Source organism: Amyelois transitella, chromosome 24, assembly GCF_032362555.1.
Source record: "Amyelois transitella isolate CPQ chromosome 24, ilAmyTran1.1, whole genome shotgun sequence".
NCBI lineage: Eukaryota > Metazoa > Arthropoda > Insecta > Lepidoptera > Pyralidae > Amyelois > Amyelois transitella.
The window spans coordinates 4,794,678-4,818,243 of record NC_083527.1 but is presented as its reverse complement, the minus strand read 5'-3'; the positions used below and the strand labels follow the sequence as shown (position 1 = coordinate 4,818,243).

Below are 23,566 nucleotides of genomic sequence, written 5' to 3'. Positions count from 1 at the left end.
CGTAAGAACCTACATAAAACCTACAATAATTGTGGAGAGGCTCCCTGACTGGATGGTGCATTTCAGGGAGCTCACCGCAAAGTTGGGACGCCCACCATCAGCCCGCCCCTTCGGCGCAGGAGTAAGATTCTCGCCGAAAGACGATAATGAATGTCATGAAGCGTCATCCAGCGCTACCTCGACAGCATTGCGAGTCAGGACCAGCGAATCTCCTGGTTCTCTTACTCCCTACCAGCAGAGATTATTATTGGAACCTTTAGGAGACGAATTTTCCTCCAACGTTAAAGAATATATAAATGATAAAGTTATTATAAATAGTTTTAATACGAGTCAACGGACTCTTAGAAACCTTCGATTAAGAAATGAACTTCATGTATCACATCTTAATAAGGAAGAAACTGAATCATTATTGAATCTTTGTGAAAATTTTAATTATATATTTCATTTAGAAGGAGACGTTTAGACGTCTACAAATTCAATTAAACATGAAATAATCACTGAACCACAACTATTACCAATCCATACAAAAACATATAGATACCCTGAAATACATAAAAGTAAAGTTAATAGTCAAATTAATAAAATATCAAATGATGGTATCATTCGTCCATCGACCAGTCTATTGTCATCACCTTTATGGGTAGTACCTAAGAAAAAGGATGCATCTGGAAAAATCAAATGGAGAGTTGTCATTGACTATAGGAAACTAAATAATGTAACTATCGGTGATGCATACCCTTTACCAAATATCAATGAAATTCTAGATCAACTAGGAAATTCTATAATTTCACAACATTAGACTTAGCAAGTGGATTTCATCAAATAAAAATGAACGAATCTGATATATCCAAAACAGCGTTTTCCACACCAACAGGACTTTATGAATATACTCGCATGCCATTCGGTTTAAAGAATGCGCCAGCGACATTTCAAAGATTAATGAATAATGTACTCAGTGGATTACAAGGATTATATTGTTTCGTATATTTAGACGACATAGTAATATATGCGAATTCTATTCAGGACCATGAAACTAAATTAAAATCTATTTTTGAAAGATTACAGAAACACAACTTGAAATTACAACCAGATAAATGTGAATTCATGAGACATGAAGTAGATTATCTTGGACATATAATTTCTAATCAAGGAGTATCACCAGACCCTGAAAAAACAAAAGCCATTACTCAATTCCCTATACAAAAAAATATTGTAAGTTTAAATGAATTTGAATTATGTCATGTCTTACCATTACCAATACCATATTTTCATGACGGAGAAACATTTTCATTAGTCATCCCCAATAGAAAGTATATAGGTATGACTACCAACCGACAGACATATGTGCAATTTGACGATCTTGAAAATTGTAATAAATTATCTCAGGAACACTTTATATGTAATGATTTAAATAAATACTCAACTATATCAAACCCGTCCTGTGAAACTCAACTACTAACAAGTAATAAAAGTTCTTCCAACTGATTGTAATACGAGATTATTGTATGGAAATTTCGAAATTTGGCAGAAACTCATTAACAATAAATGGATCTTTATTTATTTTAAACCAACGAAACTAACTATAGATTGTCCAAACCAAAAAGAATTAAAAGAATATGAATTAAAGAACACAGGTATATAAGAATTAGATAGAGGTTGCAAAGGCTATGCAAACCTAATACAACTAACGGCTACCGATAATCTAGCTACCAATTGGTCAGCGCCTTCAATAACTTTGGATTTGACAGAAGATAATTGTTGCGATAAAAAGAAAATTAATCTTACAAAACAAAACCTTATACCCTTACATTTAAATAACATTCAACTAGATGACTTAAATTTAGCATCTCTTAAGTAAAATCAATTGAAAAACAAATTAATGAAGAAGAAAAATCAGCATTTTCTTTCTTTCCAAAACAACATGTATCTTGGCTTGTCTACTTCCTATGCATAATCGTTTTATTATTTTTTACATGGAAATTTTGTAAAGTAACTAAACTTTTTAAAATATTTTGTAATGGAAATAATGGAGAGGATCCAAATAATAAAACCTGTTGTATACAAATTTTAATCAATGTAATAGTCGCAGACAAAATAACAGAGTAGAACCTGCAGTAAGAATGACCATAGGGTCTACGGAAGTAATAGATGAGGACGAAGAAAGGGACATAAGGCAACCATTAAAGTTAGCAAAAACACCCAGTTTTGATTCAAAAATGAAATATAGTTACAATCTGGACAATTGAAAGAATAATGTAACATACATTATATTTAAATAGCTTTAATAAGCTAAGTACGTTATTAAGCATTAAAAAATAAAGATATTGTAAGCGAAATGAAACAATTTGTAAGCTATTAAGCGTTGTAAATAAATGAATAATAATATGACTAAACTTAAGTAACTTTGGGATTATACAAAAAATAATTAATTTTGGGATTATTATGTTAATTAGCAATAAGTAAATTTGGGATTATATAAAATAATAAACTTTGGGAATTTAGTAAATGAATGAATAATTTTATTGTAATCAGATATCTTTGTAAACTTTGAATTTGGAAAAATAATGTCTTTAAAGGTTGTATCCGAAACCATATTTTATATTTTGTTAAACTGTGAAATTGTTGTACTTTATTATTGTATTTTGTAAGCAATTGATCATTTTGAATATTGTAAATTACTTGCTTAGGTACTTTAAAAGGGGAGGTATTATGTACCATGCATAACCTTGATTATCACGCATTACCATGATGATATTATCTACTAATTATCCTAACTCGTGACCCTAATTATCAGCAATTCTTTCGTAGAATTTATTTTAATTAACGTCATAAATCAGAACACCCAAAATTCGCCTAATTGAAAAAGTCAATTAAGATAACAGAATTTTGCGAATTGTTTTTCAACCCCTTCCTTCCTGGATCCATATAAATACGCGAGGATCCAAGACATGACAATCAGTAGCTCAGTTAATCAGTAATCATAAGTTAATTAGTCCATCTTCCGACGCATCCGCGTCTTCATCAAACCAAACCTACGCTGAATACACGTTGATACTACGTAACACCTCACCTCCAGCCAAATGGACGAATAAAATACCTGAAGGAAATTCAAACTTTTTATTTCTCCGGGAGCCACTGGAATATAACAGTATGATAATTGTATTGACAACAACAATCCTAACCAAGTAACAGAGAATTTCCAAAGGAACTTTCCCGTAAGAACACCTCAAAATCATACTAACAATCAATGGTTAATACAAAACCAACCTAGGCAAAATAGTATCACTAATAACAGATTTACCAGAATCCGATACGAAACACTTAAATGAATGAATCAAAAGAAATGAATGATCCATATCAAACTAGAAGTTTTACTCGAAGAAGAAATACGGGAGACATGAACATAATGGATGTTCTGTCCGATAATGTAAACGCCACCGAGCTCATAGACGGTACCAAACCTATGAGCCTCGAATCTGTACAGGCACACCAAAATTAAGTAACGTAATACATTCAGTCGCACCCAGTAATACTAAACATTGATATATACACGAAGCATACGATAATAATTAACCTGTAAAATGTTTAATTGACACTGGAGCCTGTATTTCAATTATTAAGAATCAAGTTCTTCATCCTAAAACTTTGGTTTATAACTCAAATAATTCACTCGACATACACAGAATCAAAAGAACCATGGGACGCGTATATATTAATCTTGATATAATTGACGGTAAGGTTGAACACTTCTTCCATATAGTGTAGATCAAAAAAGAGTACTTACATTAAGATATGATGGCATTAAGCAAACACTAAGCTGTAATTGATTATGTAAATAAAAGAATATTTTTAAACAAATTTGAAATGCCTTTTCAAAATTCAAATAACGCAGGTATACTTTCACGGATAATTCTCGCAAATTTCAAAAGTTATCCAGAAAATGTTATTGCCAATAATGAGAAGTGTTGTTTGACTAGGTTTAAAAGATGAAGTGAACAATTGAAAAACATGATAAATGAAATAATTGCACGTGTATTGTGAATGCGAGTATGAGTCACTCACACACGCACACGAACGTACATGCAATTACCTACCATTGCCGTGCCGGCTAATGGAAAAACGGCGAAAGGGTTTAAGATGCTGTTACAATAAAACATTGATCTTTGTATCTATATTAGTTAGAAGAAAAGTCAATTTGTGCTACTAAAGTTTTCAGTTCATGGAAAGATTTAAAAGAATTTTTAAAATCAAGATTAAAAGAAATAGGAAGCATCAAACACATTTGTTAATGGAATTGCAAGGATGTAAACAAGGTCACCAAGAAACTATAGCTCAATATATATCAAGTCTCGAAAGTTGTCTTAAAAACTATTAAATAGGTACAATTAAACAATCCACTACAGATCTTAATCTTTTACCCGGGCAATTTGAAACTACAAATCAGTTAGCATTACATACGTTTTTATTAGGAGTAAGCCCTACAATCTCGCAAGTTTTAAGAGGCTTTTAATATAGCTCTTGAAGAAGAGAAAATTTTCATTACTCGAGTCAACTAAATATCAGAATCAACTGATTCAGCATTGTAATAAGTGTGTAGGGGTACATACAATATTGCAATAAGATGTAATAGCGAAGTCAGCAAATACCTGTAAAGCGGACGAGCGTCAGTCGCCCTCCGCCTGTTTCCATACTCACTTGTGGATTTCTGTCCTCATTTTTAATGGTGTACAACATAACACTTTCGTTTCAACAGTTTCTTTCTGTAAACTTTTTGGTAAAACAACAATATACCTGTTATTTCGTGAAACAGCAAAATGAATCGTTTTACTTAACTGAAAACCCTTCTGCTAAAACTTTCTAGCAAAAATAAACAGTGATAATTCGGTAAAAACAACATTAGCTTACGCAAGGCTTACAAGTGCAATAGGAATGGGCACACGTCTCCTTTCTGTCGTGCTTTCCCAAATAATAATAATCAATTTCATAATAGATCCAACGCGAATCGCAATCCAAATCATAGACCAGTGTTTCATATTGATGAATTGAAATACTGTAGATGTTGCAATAAGCAATACAATCCAGGAGAATTTCCAACCGTGAGATATTTGTATGATAATTGTATTGACTACAACAATTGTAACCAAGTAACAGAGAATTTCCAAAGGAACTTTCCCGTAAGAACAACTCAAAATCAAACTAACAATCAATGGTTAATACAAAACCAAGCTAGGCAAAATAGTGTCACTAGTAACAGATTTAACCAGAATCCGATACGAAACTCTCTTTTCACTCGTGATCCATATCAAACTAGAAGTTTTACTCGAAGAAATACGAGAGACATGAACATAAGGGATGTGCTGTCCGATAATTTAAACGCCACCGAGCTCATAGACGGTGCCGAACGTATGAGCCCGAATCTGTACAGGCACACCAAAATTAAGTAACGTAATACATTCAGTCGCACCCAGTAGTACTATAAGCAATGATATATTAATACATGAAGCATACGATAATAATTAACCTGTAAAATTTTTAAGTGACACTGGATCCAGTATTACAATTATTAAGAGTAAAGTTTTTCATCCTAAAACTTTGGTTTATAACTCAAATAATTCACTCGACATACACAGAATCAAAAGAACCATGAAAAACAACGGGATCGCTCGTTGTGACAAAATCCAGTGATCTAGTGCGCGTTTGGTATTTTATTTCAAAGTTTTAAGTGTTATAGTTGCGATATGCCAAAACGAAACGAACTTTCTTTAGAAAAACGAGTGCAGATACAGCTTCTGCATGAGCAAGGGAAATCACAAGTAGAGATTTCCAAAACTGTGAAATGTTCGCGCCGATCCGTGCAATATGCTATTTAGCGATTCTCTGCTACCGGATCACATCAAAATAGACCGAGAACCGGGTGCAAACGCATCACCACAGACCGTCAGGATTGTCAGTTACTGAGAGAGTCATTAAGAAACAGGAAAAAAACATCTTCAGAGCTCGCTGCTGAGTTTTCAGAACAAATAAAGAAAACAATTTCTGCTCGAACTACTCGTAGAAGACTCCAAGAAGCTGGTCTGAAAGGCTGTAAAGCTAGGAAGAAGCCATGGCTCTCCGACAGCAACAAAAAAGCTCGGTACAAATGGGCCTTACAACACCGAACTTTTCACCGCTGAAGATTGGTCAAATGTTGTGTGGTCAGACGAATCAAACTTTGAGGTGAGTAAGTCAATTTAATGCCCTCACAAAATAATATAAAATGGTTTAAATTCTAAACGCATAGAGGAAGTTCTTTTTATTTCCGGAACTCAATATTTTTCTCTTTATTGCAGATTTTTGGTACACCTGGTGTGACCTTTGTGCGTCGCCGGGTGGGCGAAGAATTTAAGCCAGAGTGTGTGGTCAAAACCGTAAAATACGGCGGCGGTAGTATAATGGTCTGGGGTTGCCTGACTGATTCTGGAGTTGGCGAATTGTTCGTGTGTGAGGGCCGCATGGACTCTTCTAAGTACATAAATGTGCTAGAAACTGCGTTGCTGCCTTCATTCACGAAACTTTTCGGTGACACGAACATGGATAGTGTTAAATTCCAGCAGGATAACGCGCCTTGCCACAAATCTGCCCGCACTATGACATGGTTTCGGGAAAATAGCATAGAGCTTCTTGACTGGCCTGCCCAGTCGCCAGATCTGAACCCCATACATTTATGGGGTTTATTAAAGCGTCGAGTTAGGCGCCACATAATTAACAACAGAGAAGAATTGAAACGCTACCTGCGCCTAGAATGGAACGCGATTACTGCTGAAGACTAAAAATCTTGTTAGCTCTTTACCAAAAAGAATTTCTGCTATTATTAAGGCAAAGGGTGGACCCACAAAATATTAATTTTCAATTAATAAATAGTAAAATAAACCATTAAAAAACGTTTTGTTTTATTTCTATTTGATACTCCGCATAAAACTGAAAGATGTCATGGGTGCTCAATACTTTTGGCCAAGGCTATTAATGGTTGAATATCAATACTAGAAAAGGATATTTGTACACACAAAATTCAAGTCAACAACCGCCAACAAAACAATGGAAAAATATTTTTTTTTACACAGAGAGAAACTTTCGTTCGGTTTTATTAAACGTATGTTTCACATAAAACGTTACGATGCGTTACAGGGCCGGGCTTTTTTACCGAGGAGAAAAATATGGGAGATTTTTATCAATCAATGCAGATTGAACTAAGTATCTGATAGTAACTTGATTGTAGATGAGCAATTGTTGGGTTTCCGCGTTGTTGTCTATTCCGCATGTACGAGTATATATACCTAATAAACCTGATAAATATGGGATAAAATTCCCTATGTGTGACGCTGCAACGAAATATATGATAGATGCTATACCTTACCTTGGTAAAAGTACGACGACAGATGGTCTACAGTTGACTAACAAGGGTACACGGAACAAACAGAAATGTTACTTGCGACAACTGATTTACGTTTGTCCCATTGGCTAAAAACATGCTCGAGACTCATTACAACCTAACAATAGGAACCATCAGGTCTAATAAAAGAGAAATACCCGAAGAGCTCAAAAACTCTCGTTCACGGCCTAGTAACGGTAGGATATTCAATGTTTTGTTTCGATAGCCTTTTGACATTGGTTTCCTACAAACCAAAGCCGTCAAAAATGGTATTCCTATTATCATCATGTGATAAGAATGATGTTATTAATGAAAATAATGGGAAACCAGACATGATATTATTTTATAATCAAACGAAAGGCGGTGTTGATTCCTTCGATCAGATGTGTTCCAATATGTCCAGTAACAGGAAAACTAATAGGTGGTCAATGGCGGTATTTTACGGGATAATAAATATGGCTTTTGTGAACTCCTATATTATATACTGTCACAATAAGATAAATAAATAAGAAAAACCAATGAGACGCAATGATTTTATGAAAAAATGAAGCACAGATTCGACGACATGTTGGATGCAAAAACGACTGGAGGCACCCGCTTTGAAGAGGACTGTTCGTGACAATATAACAAATGTATTGAAAAATATGGAACCGGTATCTCTTCTTAATACTAATAAAGAACCAGAACCAAAGAAACCACGGTATTGCGGATTTTGTTCCTATAAAAAAAGGCGAATGACAAAAGCGCAGTGTTGCAAATGCAAAAACGCCATATGTGGAGAACAAAATGTTAATATTTGTCAAGATGTAAAGACTGTTATATTGTATAACACTGATAGGAGAAAGGGACAATGAGAGTCAGAGGGCAATGGTGGTCAGCGTTCTAATTCCTAGACGACAATAGCTAAACAAACGAACATCGTCCTTAAGGCCTACGCAGACCGGGACGGAATGGCAAGGGATTTTAATTTTTACTAATGGACATTCAACCGTACTGTTACAGAAATACGACATAAATTGCTATGCTTTAAAATGATGCCGTGGCATTGAAAGGGATTTAATCGAAAAGACACGCCACAGGCTCCCGTGGCGGGATGCCGCGGCATACTGCGGTAGGCAACGGCATGACACGGACTCCGGCGCTCGTCACAGGCTCCCGTGGCGGGATGCCGCGGCATACTGCGGTAGGCAACGGCATGACACGGACTCCAGCGCTCGTAGTAATATACTGCGGGGTGCGGCGGTGGGGGTAGAGAAGCGGGGAATGCACACCATTGACCATCCATTTGCGCCCGCGTCTTTGACGACTGTGTACCTACGTGTTTTTTTCGGAGACCAGTTTTTTACGTTTTTTATTCCAACATGGAGGAAAAATTAATAACATTAGTTCAAGCCTATGATTATTTATATAATATGTCATCAAAACATTATATGAACACTCAAATGAAGAACAATGCGTGGAGAATAATTGGGACAGAAATGAATAAAACAGGTAAATATTTTTGCAATATAATTATATTTTAATACTTCACACGGTATTAATGTCTATTTAGGGTTGCTACACACATAATCGGGCCGGCATTAATCGGCACAGCCGGGCGGTAAAATCGAATATGTGTAGATGAATGTTCGGGAAAAAAGCCGCTCGTCTTTGCCGCTCGATTACAAAGGCCGGGCAACAGCCGAATGGAACAATCGGCCAAACCGGGCGGTAAAATCGAATATATGCAGATAATGTTCGGGAATCACAAACCGCTCGGAGCCGCACACAATCACTCGGCTCGGCAACTGCCGACTTATGCCGATCGGCTTTTGGCAACAATTTTTGTTCAGTAGTGCTAAAAATGTGGGACGAAGACGACGTGTTGTTAATTTCCGCAGCTTTTGTCGTTATTGCCGGCTCTTTACTACGAAAACCTCGAAGATTCTGGGTGCGAAGAGGCCTTCAAAATCGTGACAATGAAGATTTTCTTAATAGATTACAAGAAGATGACTGTGATGTGTTAAACTTAGAATACAGAAGCAACGGTGGATTCAAAGATTTTTTTAAAATGTCAAGTAGTGATTTTGAATTACTTCTTCAACTGATTGGACCATCAATTAACAAAAATGATACAAAATGGAGAACTGCTTTAACTGCAAAAGAAAAACTCGGAGTTACTTTAAGATATTATGTATCTGGAGACTCATTTGGAAGTTTAATGCAGACATTCAAAATTTCACAGCAAAGTGTTTCTGAAATAGTACCTGTAGTAAGTCAAGCTTTAATCACAGAGTTGAAGAGCTTTATGCAGGTAAGAAATAATTCAAGGTGATTAATTGTTGGGTTAAAGGAACATATTCGAAATTAGAATCTGCATTTATTTTTTTATTTATTAAAAAAAATGGAAACATTTTTTGGTATTACGAAATCAATCACAAATAAAATTAACAAATAAAGTCAACATAAAATAACTTTAGCATCTAGCTTTTAACTAAAAAATTATCAGTCACGCGAATATTACTCCGTAATAATTTCAGGAATGGAAAGTTGCGTCGCTTAAGAACTATCATCCATCATAAATCAACATAAACACCACATTTTTAGCATGTTGCTTTGAACAAACTAAATGCACGACATTAAGCTAAAGGATCACGTGATTGTTCTTCTGCAATAACTTTAGGAACGGAAAGCTGCGTTTCTTGAGAATTATCAATCAAAGCTGGTTTATTGTTATTTATGGAAATATATCCTTGTTTGTCAGAATCTGGCACAAAGTTATTAGTACCATCATTAGTTGCAGAGCTGGTACTTGTGTCTGGTCGATAGTAATTATATGAGTCGTATACTCCGAGTTCCCCCTCCATTAGAAGGGTATTTATTTTATTTTGCAAAGTAAGTCTTGCGTAAGGACAATAAATTTTTCTCAACTTCACAGCTACTTGGTCACCGAACAAGGAGAATTCATCTTTGTCACTCCGATTTTTGTATACCTCCGTCATAATAGAATATGCACTCGAAATTTTTTCGTTGACATTCCCCACGTTGCGTGAACGCTTTCGGCATTCATCTGAGGTTTCAGTGCAAGCAGTCGTACTATCTAAGCTGTCTTCAGCAGTGTAATCAATCTGAAAAAATAATAATTACTTATAAATAAATAGTTTTCTACATTTCAGATGCCAAATACCGAAGAAAAGTGGAAAAATATAGCAAAGGGTTTTAACGATAAATGGAACTTTCCGAATTGTCTCGGTGCGTTAGATGGGAAACATGTGCGAATTGAAGCACCATTTCACAGTGGCACTGATTACTACAATTTTAAAGAATACTTTAGTATTGTGTTAATGGCACTTGTAGATTCTGATTATAATATCCTGTATGCTAATGTTGGATGCCAAGGTCGAATATCAGACGGCGGAGTTTTTTCAAATACTATATTGGACAATATAGAAACATTGAATGTGCCAGAAGACAGTGAGCTTCCTGGGAGACCGTGCCGGACACCATACGTAATTATAACTGATAATGCATTTCCTTTAACAGAAAGATTTATTAAACCATACACATCTTTAGGGAAAAAGGGATCGAAAATTAGAATTTTCAATTATCGTTTGAGTCGAGCACGTCGGATGGTTGAAAGTACTTTCGGAATTTTAAGTAAAGTGTATGGGTGCTTTCGAAGACCGTTCAAATTACAACCTAGCAAAGTAACAAAGGTTGTGATGGCATTATTACATCTACACAATTTTCTCCGAAGAAATGATGAATCGAGGCATTTATACGAATACTACGCGTTTCAAGGTGATAGAAGAAATGCCACAAATGACGTGGGAATAAACGTAGGAGAGGCTGAAGAAACTAACGCTGAAAATGCAAATATTGAACCAATAATGCTGTACAATTTTTCGCCCGGTGAAATTGTCAGGGATGAATTTGCTGAGTATTTCTGCTCGCATCAAGGAAAAGTTCCTTGGCAAAATAAGTATTAAAATTTATTAATATGTACTAAAATCAGTGTAGCTAGCTAGATTTGTGTTGATAATTAAATAAATATGTTGTAGTATAGATTTTAGTTTTTTATTTACTACTAACTAGCAACCCGGCCCGGCTTCGCACGGGGATTTCTTACAATTATGTTTTGTATGAAAAAACTTTCGAGAATAAACTGTTTGAATATAATGTAAACTGCAATTAATTTCGTTGAATAAAACAAATACAAATGCTAACTTTGTTTTATACTATGTAGTCTAGGTACACTAATCTACACTAATATTATAAAGAGGGAAACTTTCTTTGTTTGTTTGGTTGTAATGAATAGGCTCAAAAACTACTGGACTTATTTTGATGAAATTTGAAAGATAGACTAAACCTTTAGGAGTAACATAGGCAATTTAAAAAAAATCCCAGGAACAAACATTTTAATAACATAGCAATCGACCGGGGCTTCGGTTGCGTTAAATTTCCTTTATTTTAACGTAATGCTGCACTGAAAACTATGTTGGCCGTCGTATTTGTAAGTGGCAACAAAACATATTGATTTTCTGGAGATCCTACTCGAGAAAGAGCAACATATAATTGCCCATGCGAAAAGCACTCCTTTCTGAGGTCGATGCCAACAATCGAAAATGTTTGTCTCTGGGATTTATTTATAGTGAGGGCAAATGAGACCTTTACAGGAAACTGTAACCTTTCAAAGTATATACTTAGGTAAATCCGTCGGTATCATTGGGATCCCTATCGGTAATGTAACTATTGGATTTTTGCATGTTAAGCCGATTTTAATTAGAAGTACCGGTTTAAAAAAATTACATAAATATACACCCTCAATAAAAAATTTATTTAATTCGAAAACGCAATCATTCACTTTTAATTTTTTTAATAGCGCCATCTGTCGTTCCATACTATAAACTGGCAAAATTTCAAATTTTAATAAAAATTTTTGCATGTTAAGCCGATTTTAATTAGAAGTACCGGTTTAAAAAAATTACATAGAAATACACCCTCAATAAAAAAAAATATTTAATTCGAAAACGCAATCATTCAAATTTAATTTTTTTAACAGTGCCATCTGTCGTTCCATACTATAAACTGGCAAAATTTCAAATTTTAATAAAAAAATTTTGCATGTTAAGCCGATTTTAAATAGAAGTACCGGTTTAAAAAAATAACATAAAAATACACCTTTAATAAAAAAAAATATTTAATTCGAAAACGCAATTATTCACATTTTAATTTTTTTAATAGCGCCCTCTGTCGTTCCATACTATAAACGGGCAAAATTTCAAATTTTAATAAAAATTAATCAAAATGTCAATGAATATAAGAAATATTTTCTAAAAATCAATAAAAATAAATAAAATGAAAAAAAAAAAACTTACACACGGGTACCACGGATCGAACCATCGACATCGACATCAACTATATGACCCTTGGCATTTACCACTGAGCTATTGAATGATACTTACAGGTGGCGAAATTTTGAATAGGATTCTTATAAATTTTTCTTTTCAACCTCATTTGGTCTTTTCTTAAAGTCAAATTTAAAAAACCTATTTTTTATTGCATAACATTAATAACATAAGCTACTGTCCAAATTTCGCTTTTATAGCTTCTATGGTTTAGGCTGGGCATTGATTAGTAAAAAATCATCGGTCCGCGCGCAGTTTCACCCGCGTGGACTACAAACAATGCCCAGCAGTGGGATAAAAAGTAGCCTATGTTACTCCTGAAGGTTAAGTCTATCTCTGTGCCAAATTTCATTCAAATCGGTCCAGTAGTTTTTGAGTTTATTCGTTACAAACAAAAAAACAAAAAAACAAATCTTTCCTCTTTATAATATTAGTTTGGACTAGCTTCCCGCCCCGTGTCTTCGCCCGCACTTTATTAGATTTTCAACTAAGTAAATCGGTTTAGCGGCTTTGACGTGAAAAGGTAACAGACAGACAGATACTTTCGCAAGGATAAGGGTTACATGGATGGGATGGATAAGGAGAATGGATATTATCAGTTAATCTAATCTATAACACAGATACACTTAACATAGACAGAAAAGGCCATTTATAATTGTGTAGACAACTTACCATTTGCGAATCCATAGTCTTGCGAGGTTTATTTCTGGATGATAAAAATAATAAAGATTTGTAGGCGAACCATTTCGAAGTAAATGATTCATCGGCCCCAGATCCACTCTTTTTGCTGTCTTGTTCTTTCTTTTTTTCCCTTAAAAAATGACTTTGGAGGTTTTTAATTTTTCTCTCAACTTCAACTTTTTCGACTTCAAACTTTGCTGCAATTTCTACTAAGGCATCATGTCTTTTGATTTTATTTTTATAGAATTCGTCTTTTGAATCCCATAACAACGGGTAAGACCGATAGCACTCGATAAATTGGATTGTTTTTTCCTGCGACCACTCCATTTTACGTGTGTATACTACGACAAGCATGTACAAAATGACCACAAACATTCAGAGACGACGCCGACGCGTGACGCCCGAATGAAAACCGAATTGTGCCGATTGAACCCGAATGAACTACGTATATACCCGATCGGCACAAGCCGAATGAAACCGAATGTTGTAGTAGTAGTTGCGAGTCGGCTTTTTCGTTCCACAAATACCGTTCGGCAGTTGCCGAATCGAATGATGCGTTTACTCGAATGAACTACCCGATCGGCACAAGCCGAATAAAGCCGAACAAGTGCAGTGATTACTTCGGGTCGGCTTTGTTGATCGACAAATGCTGCCGAACCGACAGTGCCGACCCGCCTATGTGTGTAGCAACCCTTACAATATCGTTTTGCCATGGAATCGAGCCCTCATCAGAGTTAAAGTAATCTTTAAACATCTCCCGTACTGTCGTACCATCTAATGCATTGTTCATATTATTATCGTTTTCTAAATTAATGCTTACACTTGCTATACTTTGACTTTCTGTGCTTGTACCACCTATGATGAAATTGTGTAAGCAAGTACATGCTAAAATGATATTATCAATATATTTTGGTTGAACCTGAATTCCTTTTTGACATAATTCGAAACGTTCTTGAAGTATACCAAATGCATTTTCGACGATACGCCTGGCTCTACTCAAACGATAATTGTATATTTTCATTGCTTCATCTGTCAATCGGTCGCTACTAAATGGTCTCATAATGTTTGTGGTTAACGGAAAAGCCTCGTCTGCTATAAAAACATAGGGCAACTCAAGATCTGTCCTCGGTAAACGTTTTTTTGGGGGAATATCGAGGGCATTAGAAGTCAATTTTTTTCCAAATATTGAGTTTTGCATTATACCTCCATCACTATTTCGTCCATATGATCCTACATCTGCAATCACAAATTTATAATTTGCATCCACAACCGCTAGTAGCACGATACTAAAAAACTTTTTATAGTTCATGTAGAGACTTCCACTATTGCGAGGTGCCCTTATCCTAAAATGTTTACCATCTATTGCACCGATGCAGTTCGGGAAATTCCATTTTTCATCAAATTCCATCGCGATTCGCGTCCATTTTTCCCTTGTTGGTTTTGGCATAACACTAGGCCTTAGGACATTCCAAATGACTTGGCAAGTTTCATGTACTATAGAGCGCACTGTACTAAACCCCATACGATAGCTGTAACCTAGAGACTTGAAGCTACTTCCCGTGATCAAAAATCTGAAAGATAATATAAAGAGGGGTAAGTGAGGCAGAGTGAAAGACAGGGTACAGTTAAACAAAGTCAATTAAATAATACGATATATTTATTTATATATAATTATGAATTCCTCACGATATTTTCCTTCACCGTAAAGCCAGTGGTAATTTTTACTTAGAAAAAAAATTAGCTCAATATAATCCCATAAACATAGCTGGTGCTAACCTAGTCACCTAGTCACTATCTAAGGCCTTTTCCCATTACCTACTTATTCTGATTCTATACCATTTTACCTGCTTATGTTTTGTTTTAGGTGAAGAATGTCAGAAAATATGGAGTAATATACGTAATAATTTTAGGAAAGCTCTGAATAACAGAAAAACAAAGAGTGGTGACCCGTACACAAAGCGACGCCCTATCAAGTTTGAAAAAGAGCTGGAGTTTTTGAAAAAATTCATTCAGCACAGAAAACAAACCTCGAATTTGGACTCCTCTTCAGAGGATACGCAGACTTCTTTTGCAGAATCCGCTGTCGTTGATAGCGATGAACGTTCAGTTTCGCGAATGACCAATGATTCACACCATTCCTCAATAATACCAGAACCTACAACAACTGCTGAAATACTAAATAAATATATTGAATCGAAAAAGGAGGTGGACGCCATTGATTCGTTCTTTCAAACAATGGCTGCCACAGTAAAAAAGCTACCAAAAAGAGAGCAGGTCCGAATAAAGAGACAAATATTTAATATGGTAACTGACGCCGAATTAAACTACATAGAGGGAACTCCAGCTCCAACATCTGAAGATGTCTCTACCAATTTGCAACATCAACGACCATGCCGTACCGCTTTTACTTCAAGATCTGGCTGTGGAACCGCGGCAGGCTTGGGCTATGAAGCTGTATCAGGATCTGGCTATGAAACCACCTCAAGATCTGGCTATGAAACCACCTCAAGATCTGGCTATGAAGCAGCTTCGGGGTCTGACTTTGGAACCGCCTCAGGCTCCGGTTATGAAGCAGCTTCGGGGTCTGGCTTTGGAACTGCCTCAGGCTCTGGTTATGAAGCAGCTTCGGGGTCTGGCTTTGGAACTGCCTCAGGCTCTGGTTATGAAGCAGCTTCGGGGTCTGGCTTTGGAACCGCCTCAGGTTCTGGCTATGAACCTGCTTCACGGTCTGGTTATGAAACCGCCTCGGGCCCTGGCTATGAAGCTGCTTCAGGGTCTGGCTACAAAACTGCAGTTTCTGAATACGAAACTAATCTAAAGTAGTAGGTACTCTAAATTAAGTAAAAAGAAATAAAGATCCAGGAATTATCAGTGAGAAGATTTATCAGTGCAAAAACATAAAAATCGTTATTATGTGTCTACAATTCATGATTGTATTTGGCAAAAAAAATTGTTTTTTTAATTAAATAAAAGAAGAAAATATTAAACTTATACAATCATTTAACTGCCCACCTCAAACACAAGGATAATCTTTGATCGGCTTCAATGGGGTTGCGAAAATTGGTCCTCTGTTTTTCGATATATGGTCGACATATATTCAACAGTGCTTGAAATTTCTCATAATCCATTCTATGATAGTCATAAAATTTTTGCACGTCGTATTTTAAGTCATTAAATAAATTATTGAATTCACCCTTTGATTCCCTTTCTTTCCATAAATTATCAACCCAAAATCTTCTTCTATTCCTATTATTAGCCTGTGCACTTTCTTCTTCATCTGCAATAATCGATATCAACACTAAATCCCAATCTACCATTGTAAAACTGAGGCACACCAACACTCAATCAAACGCAACTGAAGACTGCAGGCAGCAGGAGTCGCTGAGGCGTGCTTTGTCATGCCGCGGCACCCCGGGGCATGCCGGGGCATGCCGTGGCAAAGTGCTGGAATGCCGCGGCACGCCGTGGCATGCCGTGGTAAAATGCTGGTATGCCGCGGTATCTAAGCAGCCGGTGTGCGCTGACTCACGGCAAAATCCCTTGCCATGACGTCCCGGTCTGCGTAGGCCCTTAAAGACTCGTTAAGTGACATCTCGCGGTCCCCGCTCGCTCGTTCAGTACGCGTCCATCGTTTGCAGGGGAAGACCGTTGCGCAGTTTCGTGCGCTTGCGTGTGAAGTTGTTCAATCAGGTAAAATTTCTTCTAGAGAGGCTCAACAACAGTTTGGTTTTCCAAGGCGAACTATATTGAATAAACTAAAACAAGTACATACGAAATCAGTTGAACGTACTGCGCTAACAGCCGAAGAAGAGAACAAAATCGTAAAGGTTTTACAAGCGTCTAGCAATTTTGGCTCCCCGAGTTCTTCAAAGAAAAACTCTTGCGATCATATTTTCAAGGATAACATTCCTGGTGATTCATGGGTTTCTTGCAAGGCATGCTAACGATTTGACTTTAAGAACTACTCAAAATATCTCAAAAGCTAGAGCGTAAAAAGGAGTAAGAGGAAAAGGGAAAAGAAGTTCAAGAAATAGTCAACTACTTCAATAATTTAAGTGCTTGCATTGAAAGATATACCACCAGCCTTGTAACATTGCCCAATCATTTTAAGCAGAATGTATTTATGTTATCGAGTTCTTTTATGAAACAATCATCTTTATTGTCAAAATATTCTCTGTTTTTTATATCAACCTAATAAAGTCAAGAATTTCGCTAAAAATCAGGGTGGGCAATGTTGGCCAAAAATCCAGATAACTTTACCCGCTCTCAAAATCTTTAATAATGTGACAAAGAAAATGATGCCTAATGTTAGATTTAAATAATCCAATGCATGCACGTGATCTCAATGTTGCCTGAAATACAGAAATATGTCCGGGGTTTCATACGAAATAATTGACATAACTAGATTTTCTTCAAAAAGTGGACAATGTTGGCGTGTTTCACGGTATATGTCATGTGTTCTCCTTCTGGGAATGCATAGTTTTGAGGTTTACTCAGGTACTAAGGATGCCGAGCGTTTACCTGACGACCTCGGAGCAGTATCGAATACAGTTATTCGATTTTTACGACCAATCCCACGGTTTGTCAATCATATAATTTATTTTGACAATTTTTATACCAACATTCCCCTGCTACATAACTTGCCAAAGAAAGTATTTATTGTCTTGGCACTGTACAGAGGAACAGACTTGGGAGTTAATAGGTCTTGCTAGTTGCCAGAAAAAAAGAGATCTTGAAATCGAATGTACATACCATGAAAACGTTGCATCTTATGAAGGCGTAGAATTATCGGCAACAAATTGGAAGGACAATAAGCAAGTCATATTGCTTTCTACCTATGTTGGTGCTCTGAACCCGCAGAAACCTTAACCCCCTTAACCCGATACGAAAAAAAACTAAAAACAAACATCCAGGTATCATGTCCCCGGGTCTTAAAAGAATATTATGCCCATATGGGAGTCGTTGACCTCATGGACAGTTTTATTGGCAGGTATCGCATTCGGATAAAGTCTAGAAAATGGACAACAAGGCTGTTCTATCACCTATTAGATATGACTGTAATAAACGCGTGGGTCCTGATCAAAAAGGTGACAAAAATATCAAAGAAGGTATCAAAGTAGCTCAGACAATAAAAGAGAAAGGCCTAGTAACAACAGTAAACGAGAAGAGATCCCCGAACCATCAAAAAAACTACGAGCGGGTGTACAAGTTCTAGCCCCTTCGGACGTACGTTACGATCGCGAGAGCGCTTGTAGACGTCCGTTTTTTTCACCGGATAACGGACCGTGTTTTTGGCCGGATTCGCGGTGGTGTATGAATTATAATGAATGTGTGTACATGCACCGGACTTCGGTCCGGCGAACAATTTACGCCGGATGCACCACCCCTTCCCCTCGGCGCGACGGACACCGGTCCGGTGTAAGAAATGGCGGTCATCCACGCCAGTGTATTGGTGCGTGTTGACGCTGCCGGACGTATTGCCTGTTTTCTGTTAATTGAGTGCCGTCTACCTGCGTTCTTTTAAAAATGGGTAATATTGACATGGAATTGTTAATAAGTTTGGTTGAAAATAGGCCTGTACTGTGGGACAAAACCCAAGAGTGCTATAAAAATAGACAGTCGAGTTTTGCCGCTTGGAGAGAAATTTGTCTTGCGTTAAATGAAGGTTTTGAAACGATGTCCGAGAAAAAAAAATGATTTTGGTAAGTAACATTTTATTTTCATTATTTTTATGCATTGATTTTGCCATGGTACACGCCCTACTGGTAACATGAAATACTCTGCATATTTGTTACGAATCATATTTGCTGTTACATTACCTCGTGTTGAATGGGAACGAGGCAAATGGCATAGAGTAGACACCATGTGTGAACTAGCAGTGTCAGTAGCATTATTAGCAATACCCTCTACTTTATGGATTATGTTTTGTAATAAGCAGCATGTTTTTACAATGTTAACAGCAGTATCTGTTGAAACATTTAATGGTCTATGCAAAATCCTCCATTTATTAGATAAAATACCAAATGCGCATTCGACGTAGCGTCGCGCTCTTGTGAGACGATAATTGAAATTTTTTTTTATTGAGTCAAGTTGATGCCCACCGTAAGGACGAAGTACGTGTTGATGTAAAGCGAAAGCTTCATCAGCAACAAATACATAAGGTAACTCACTGCCTGCACCTGGCAACTGCTTAGGTCGAGGAATATTTAATTTATCGCCTACTATTCTTTTCCAAAATTCTGTTTCTTTAAATACTGCTGAATCGCATTCTTTGCCGTAGGCTCCAACATCAATAAAAACAAAATTATAGTTTGTGTCTACCACGGCCATTAATACTATTGAGAAATAGTGCTTGTAGTTGAAAAACATTGATCCACTTTCTTCTGGCTTGATGATTCTAATATGTTTTCCGTCAATGGCTCCCAAGCAATGAGGAAAATTTGCATTGGTCTCGAAATTTTTTGCTATTGTTAACCATTCGTCTTCCGATGGTAGTTTCATATAAATTGGAGAAAGGGTTTCCCACAATGCTTCAAATACTTCTTGTACAATACAGCTGATAGTTTTTATACCCATTCTGAAACTGTAATGTAGATCACTAAATGTGTTCCCTGCAGCTAAATATCTGTAACAATTTTTTCTTTTTTAGGCAAAGATATCATAAAAAAATGGAACAATGCAAGAGATAACTGGATGAAATATCACAAAAAAGTTAAGGAATGTAAATCCGGCTCTGGTGCAAAAAGTCTACGAAAATATAAATTCTACGATCAAATGCTCTTTTTGTGTAAAATTGTGACTCGCCGAACAACGGAAGCAAGTATTACATCAGAAAAAAACATCACACAATCTCACAACAAAGAAACTGACTCACAAACCAATAATGACCCTACCGCACCAGCCAATACTACCGATTTAACAAAAACAACCAAGAAGAGAAAGATCTGTCTTTCTCTTCTTGCTTGTTTTTGTCTGTAGCGAAGTTGATCGACAAATGCTTACTTTAATTAAATCAGTTGAAGATGAAGACAAGAGTAAGAGTATGTGTTTTTTCAAAGGTATTGCTCCGATTGTAGACAAGTATAGTGGATGACGATTATGTTGAATTCCAATATGAAGTCATTAAAGTTATGAGAAATTTAACTCGGAGAAATCAAGCGTCCATGCAGCAGCAAAATTACAATTACAATATTAATCGAGGCTACACTACGGCTACACCCGACTACAGGATACACGAATATCAACCAACACAACCCATTCCATCGACATCCAGGATGCCCTATGAATATCAGCCAACACAACTCATTCCATCCACATCCAGGATGCCTCAAGAACTCATGCAGCAAGATGATTCCCAATCTTCAATTATTACTGAAGTAAGTTCAATCACATCGCCTGATTACGATTTCGATTTTTCTAAAACTCCTTAATTTCTTTTTTGAGTATAATATATTACTACCTACTAAATTTTGTTTTAATTAATACAGGTAATCAATCCCCTTTTCTATAATTTGAAATTGAACATCTCTTTAACATACCTTATCGTAACGGCTAATCTCTCTGCCGGGGAAATAGATTTACGCATGTCAGTATCCTCGTGTCTTATTTTATCATATATGGCTGTTAATAATAGTTGAAAGGTTTCTTTCTTCATCCGAAAATAATTGTAAAATTTAGTTTCATCTTCTTTCAACTGCGTAAAAAGAGTTTGAAATGCACCATATTTTTCCCTTTCCAATAATATAGGATGCACCCACGATGACCTTTTACGTTTTTCTATTTCTTTTTGTTTCTTCTTGTACAAATAGTAGGCCAATACGAGTTTTTTTTTCTTATTATTCGACATTTCACACGATTGTAATCTCTGACTACCAGTTCAAAACTAACGCATATAGACGGCAGTCCATCCATCCGGTAAAAAAATATGTATACAAGGATAGCCGTTTATTCACGGTCCGTTATCCGGTGAAAAAAACGGACGTCTACAAGCGCTCTTAGCCATGAGAAACTATTTATGGATTCTCGAAATAAATGTAAATATAACAATTGTCGAAAACTAACTTAGTCTTGGATATGTTAAAATGTAAAGTTTATTTGTGCGATAATAAAAACAATCCATGTTTCATTTTTTTTCATAAATAAGTGAAACATGTTTTTTTTATCACATACATAATTATTAAATGTGCTAATTACACTTTTACGTTCAGTTTGCAACAGGATACTGTTACCGAACGAAGCCATAACAGATAAGGTTTTTTAAATATTGATATCGACCGAGACCTATAAAGGATCACAGAACAACTCCTTAAAAAGGTAATTATTATGTTAAATGGTATATTTCTTTGAATTTGCGAATTAAATACAGCTTATAACATTTATGAAGTATGATGTATGTAATAAGGCCTAGCTCTTTAATAGTCTTTAGGTATTTGTAACCGTAGGCCTTAATAAAAGTCTTTTAATTCTTTAACAATATTAATGTATTTTTGTAATTAATTATTATGTTAAATGGTATATTTCTTTGAATTTGCGAATTAAATACAGCTTATAACATTTATGAAGTATGATGTATGTAATAAGGCCTAGCTCTTTAATAGTCTTTATTTGTAACCGTAGGCCTTAATAAAAGTCTTTTAATTCTTTAACAATATTAATGTATTTTTGCAGATTTGTTATTGCAGTATGGCTCCTCCAAGACCGAAACGGGCGAAGTGGTCTGAAAAAACCCTGATCGCAGCTGTTAATGCTGTACAGTCTGGTGAACTATCGACAAAGCTGCTGCGCAATATGACGTCCCAAGAAGAACCATTAGAAATCATGTGAAAACTGGTATCTTACAAAAAAAATTGAGAAGAAATACTACATTTACACCTGAACAAGAAAAGATTTCGTCAGCCGTATAATAAAATTATCTAAAAGCGGAATACCTTTAACACCTAGAATGATTCAGATACAAGCATTTGTTTTTTGCGACCAATTTAGAAGCAGTGTCATGCAATTCATAGAGACATTTAAATGCATTGAGTCGCATTATTGTCGCTCATCAATCTCGGAGCGAAAATATATATCCTCTGACTTGAATATAAAAAAATGTGGCGTATATACCTGGAGCAACAAGAAAATACAAATTTAAAAGAAAAGTAATGTTTTTTTCGCAACATTTTTAACAGAAATTACAATATTGGTTTTAATATTTAGCGAGTCGATGTTTGCAGTAAGTGCACTGAATTAACAGAAAAAATAAAAAGATCAGTTAATCAAAATGACGAAGCCATGAAAGTAAGCCTTATGACTGAACTACGTATTCACAAATTGAAAGCAAAATCTTTTTTCGAATATTTACGCGAATATAACGAATCTATGATAGTTATATCTTTTGATTGCCAAAAGAATCAAGTCCTCCCAAAACTGCCAGACCAGGTCGCTAAATATAGCCGGCGATAACATATGTACAATTTTACAGTTGCAGTAAGATCAAGTACTAATAAAATATCAAAGGATTGTTTTCTGTTATGCCTAGACAGAGGATATTCATGCTAAATCTGCGAACGAGATAGCTTCAGCAGTATTTTATCAGCTGACGACACAGGTTTACTTAACAAATATAAAAAAGTAAGGTTAATGGCAGGCGGTTGCGACTCGCAAAATAAAAATTATATTTTAATTACCATGTGTGCACACTGGCTGACAACGTATGCACCACAAACAAAGTTCGACATTAATAAGTATTGCAGGAGGCTCAAATGGAAACTTAACTCGGCGTATGAAAGCAAAACACGCTTTGATTCCATTAAAAGTTGAACGAAAACCACAAATTATACCAGTTTTACATTCAGTTCAATCTAACCAATCCACATCCGATTCGGGTAACAATATTTCGTTTTCTTCCAACGTAGCAGAATCCCAACAAACAATGAATGAATACATTCGTAGACCACCGCCTATCCGAAAGGTTGAACAAATAGACAAACAAGTTGCCAAGATGGTTACCAAAGGTCATCGCGCTTGGCGAATATTAGAAGAAACAGAGATGCGAAAACTCATCGAATTGGTTTCTCATTGCCCAGGCTACCAACTCCCATCAAGAAAA

General features: G+C 36.0%; 3 protein-coding genes and 2 pseudogenes across 3 annotated transcripts; 3 read left to right on the top strand and 2 right to left on the bottom strand.

The window, feature by feature from the left end:
* Positions 1-9,251: 9,251 nt before the first annotated feature.
* LOC132903330 (uncharacterized) lies at positions 9,252-12,791 on the top strand. Its single transcript, XM_060951367.1, has 2 exons — positions 9,252-9,701; positions 10,564-12,791. The coding sequence occupies exons 1-2, from the start codon at positions 9,252-9,254 to the stop codon at positions 11,374-11,376; spliced, it is 1,263 nt and encodes a 420-aa protein (XP_060807350.1). The 3' UTR covers positions 11,377-12,791.
* On the bottom strand, positions 9,695-14,168 carry LOC132903333 (uncharacterized). The gene is made up of 2 exons (XM_060951370.1): positions 13,468-14,168; positions 9,695-10,515 (listed from the first exon to the last, which is right to left on the bottom strand). The coding sequence occupies exons 1-2, from the start codon at positions 13,849-13,851 to the stop codon at positions 10,027-10,029; spliced, it is 873 nt and encodes a 290-aa protein (XP_060807353.1). The 5' UTR covers positions 13,852-14,168; the 3' UTR covers positions 9,695-10,026.
* On the bottom strand, positions 14,093-17,047 carry LOC132903347 (uncharacterized). Its single transcript, XM_060951402.1, has 3 exons — positions 16,489-17,047; positions 14,833-15,047; positions 14,093-14,712 (listed from the first exon to the last, which is right to left on the bottom strand). Exons 1-3 carry the CDS (start codon positions 16,791-16,793, stop codon positions 14,093-14,095), a joined length of 1,140 nt encoding a protein of 379 aa, XP_060807385.1. The 5' UTR covers positions 16,794-17,047.
* Positions 17,048-19,002: 1,955 nt separating this feature from the next.
* Positions 19,003-22,299, top strand: LOC132903346 (uncharacterized; annotated as a pseudogene).
* A 118-nt stretch (positions 22,300-22,417) lies between these two features.
* Positions 22,418-23,277, top strand: LOC132903345 (uncharacterized; annotated as a pseudogene).
* Positions 23,278-23,566: the final 289 nt, after the last annotated feature.

Excerpts from the sequence above, each read along its gene's own strand:
- LOC132903333 (XM_060951370.1), bottom strand. The coding sequence starts at position 13,851 with ATGTTTGTGGTCATTTTGTACATGCTTGTCGTAGTATACACACGTAAA. Across the intron at positions 10,516-13,467 it reads AGACTATGGATTCGCAAATG|ATTGATTACACTGCTGAAGA; the intron begins GTAAGTTGTCTA and ends TTATTTTTTCAG.
- LOC132903347 (XM_060951402.1), bottom strand. The coding sequence starts at position 16,793 with ATGGTAGATTGGGATTTAGTGTTGATATCGATTATTGCAGATGAAGAA. Across the intron at positions 15,048-16,488 it reads AGATTATCCTTGTGTTTGAG|ATTTTTGATCACGGGAAGTA; the intron begins GTGGGCAGTTAA and ends ATTATCTTTCAG. Across the intron at positions 14,713-14,832 it reads CTGCATCGGTGCAATAGATG|ATGTAGGATCATATGGACGA; the intron begins GTAAACATTTTA and ends TTGTGATTGCAG.
- LOC132903330 (XM_060951367.1), top strand. The coding sequence starts at position 9,252 with ATGTGGGACGAAGACGACGTGTTGTTAATTTCCGCAGCTTTTGTCGTT. Across the intron at positions 9,702-10,563 it reads AGTTGAAGAGCTTTATGCAG|ATGCCAAATACCGAAGAAAA; the intron begins GTAAGAAATAAT and ends TCTACATTTCAG.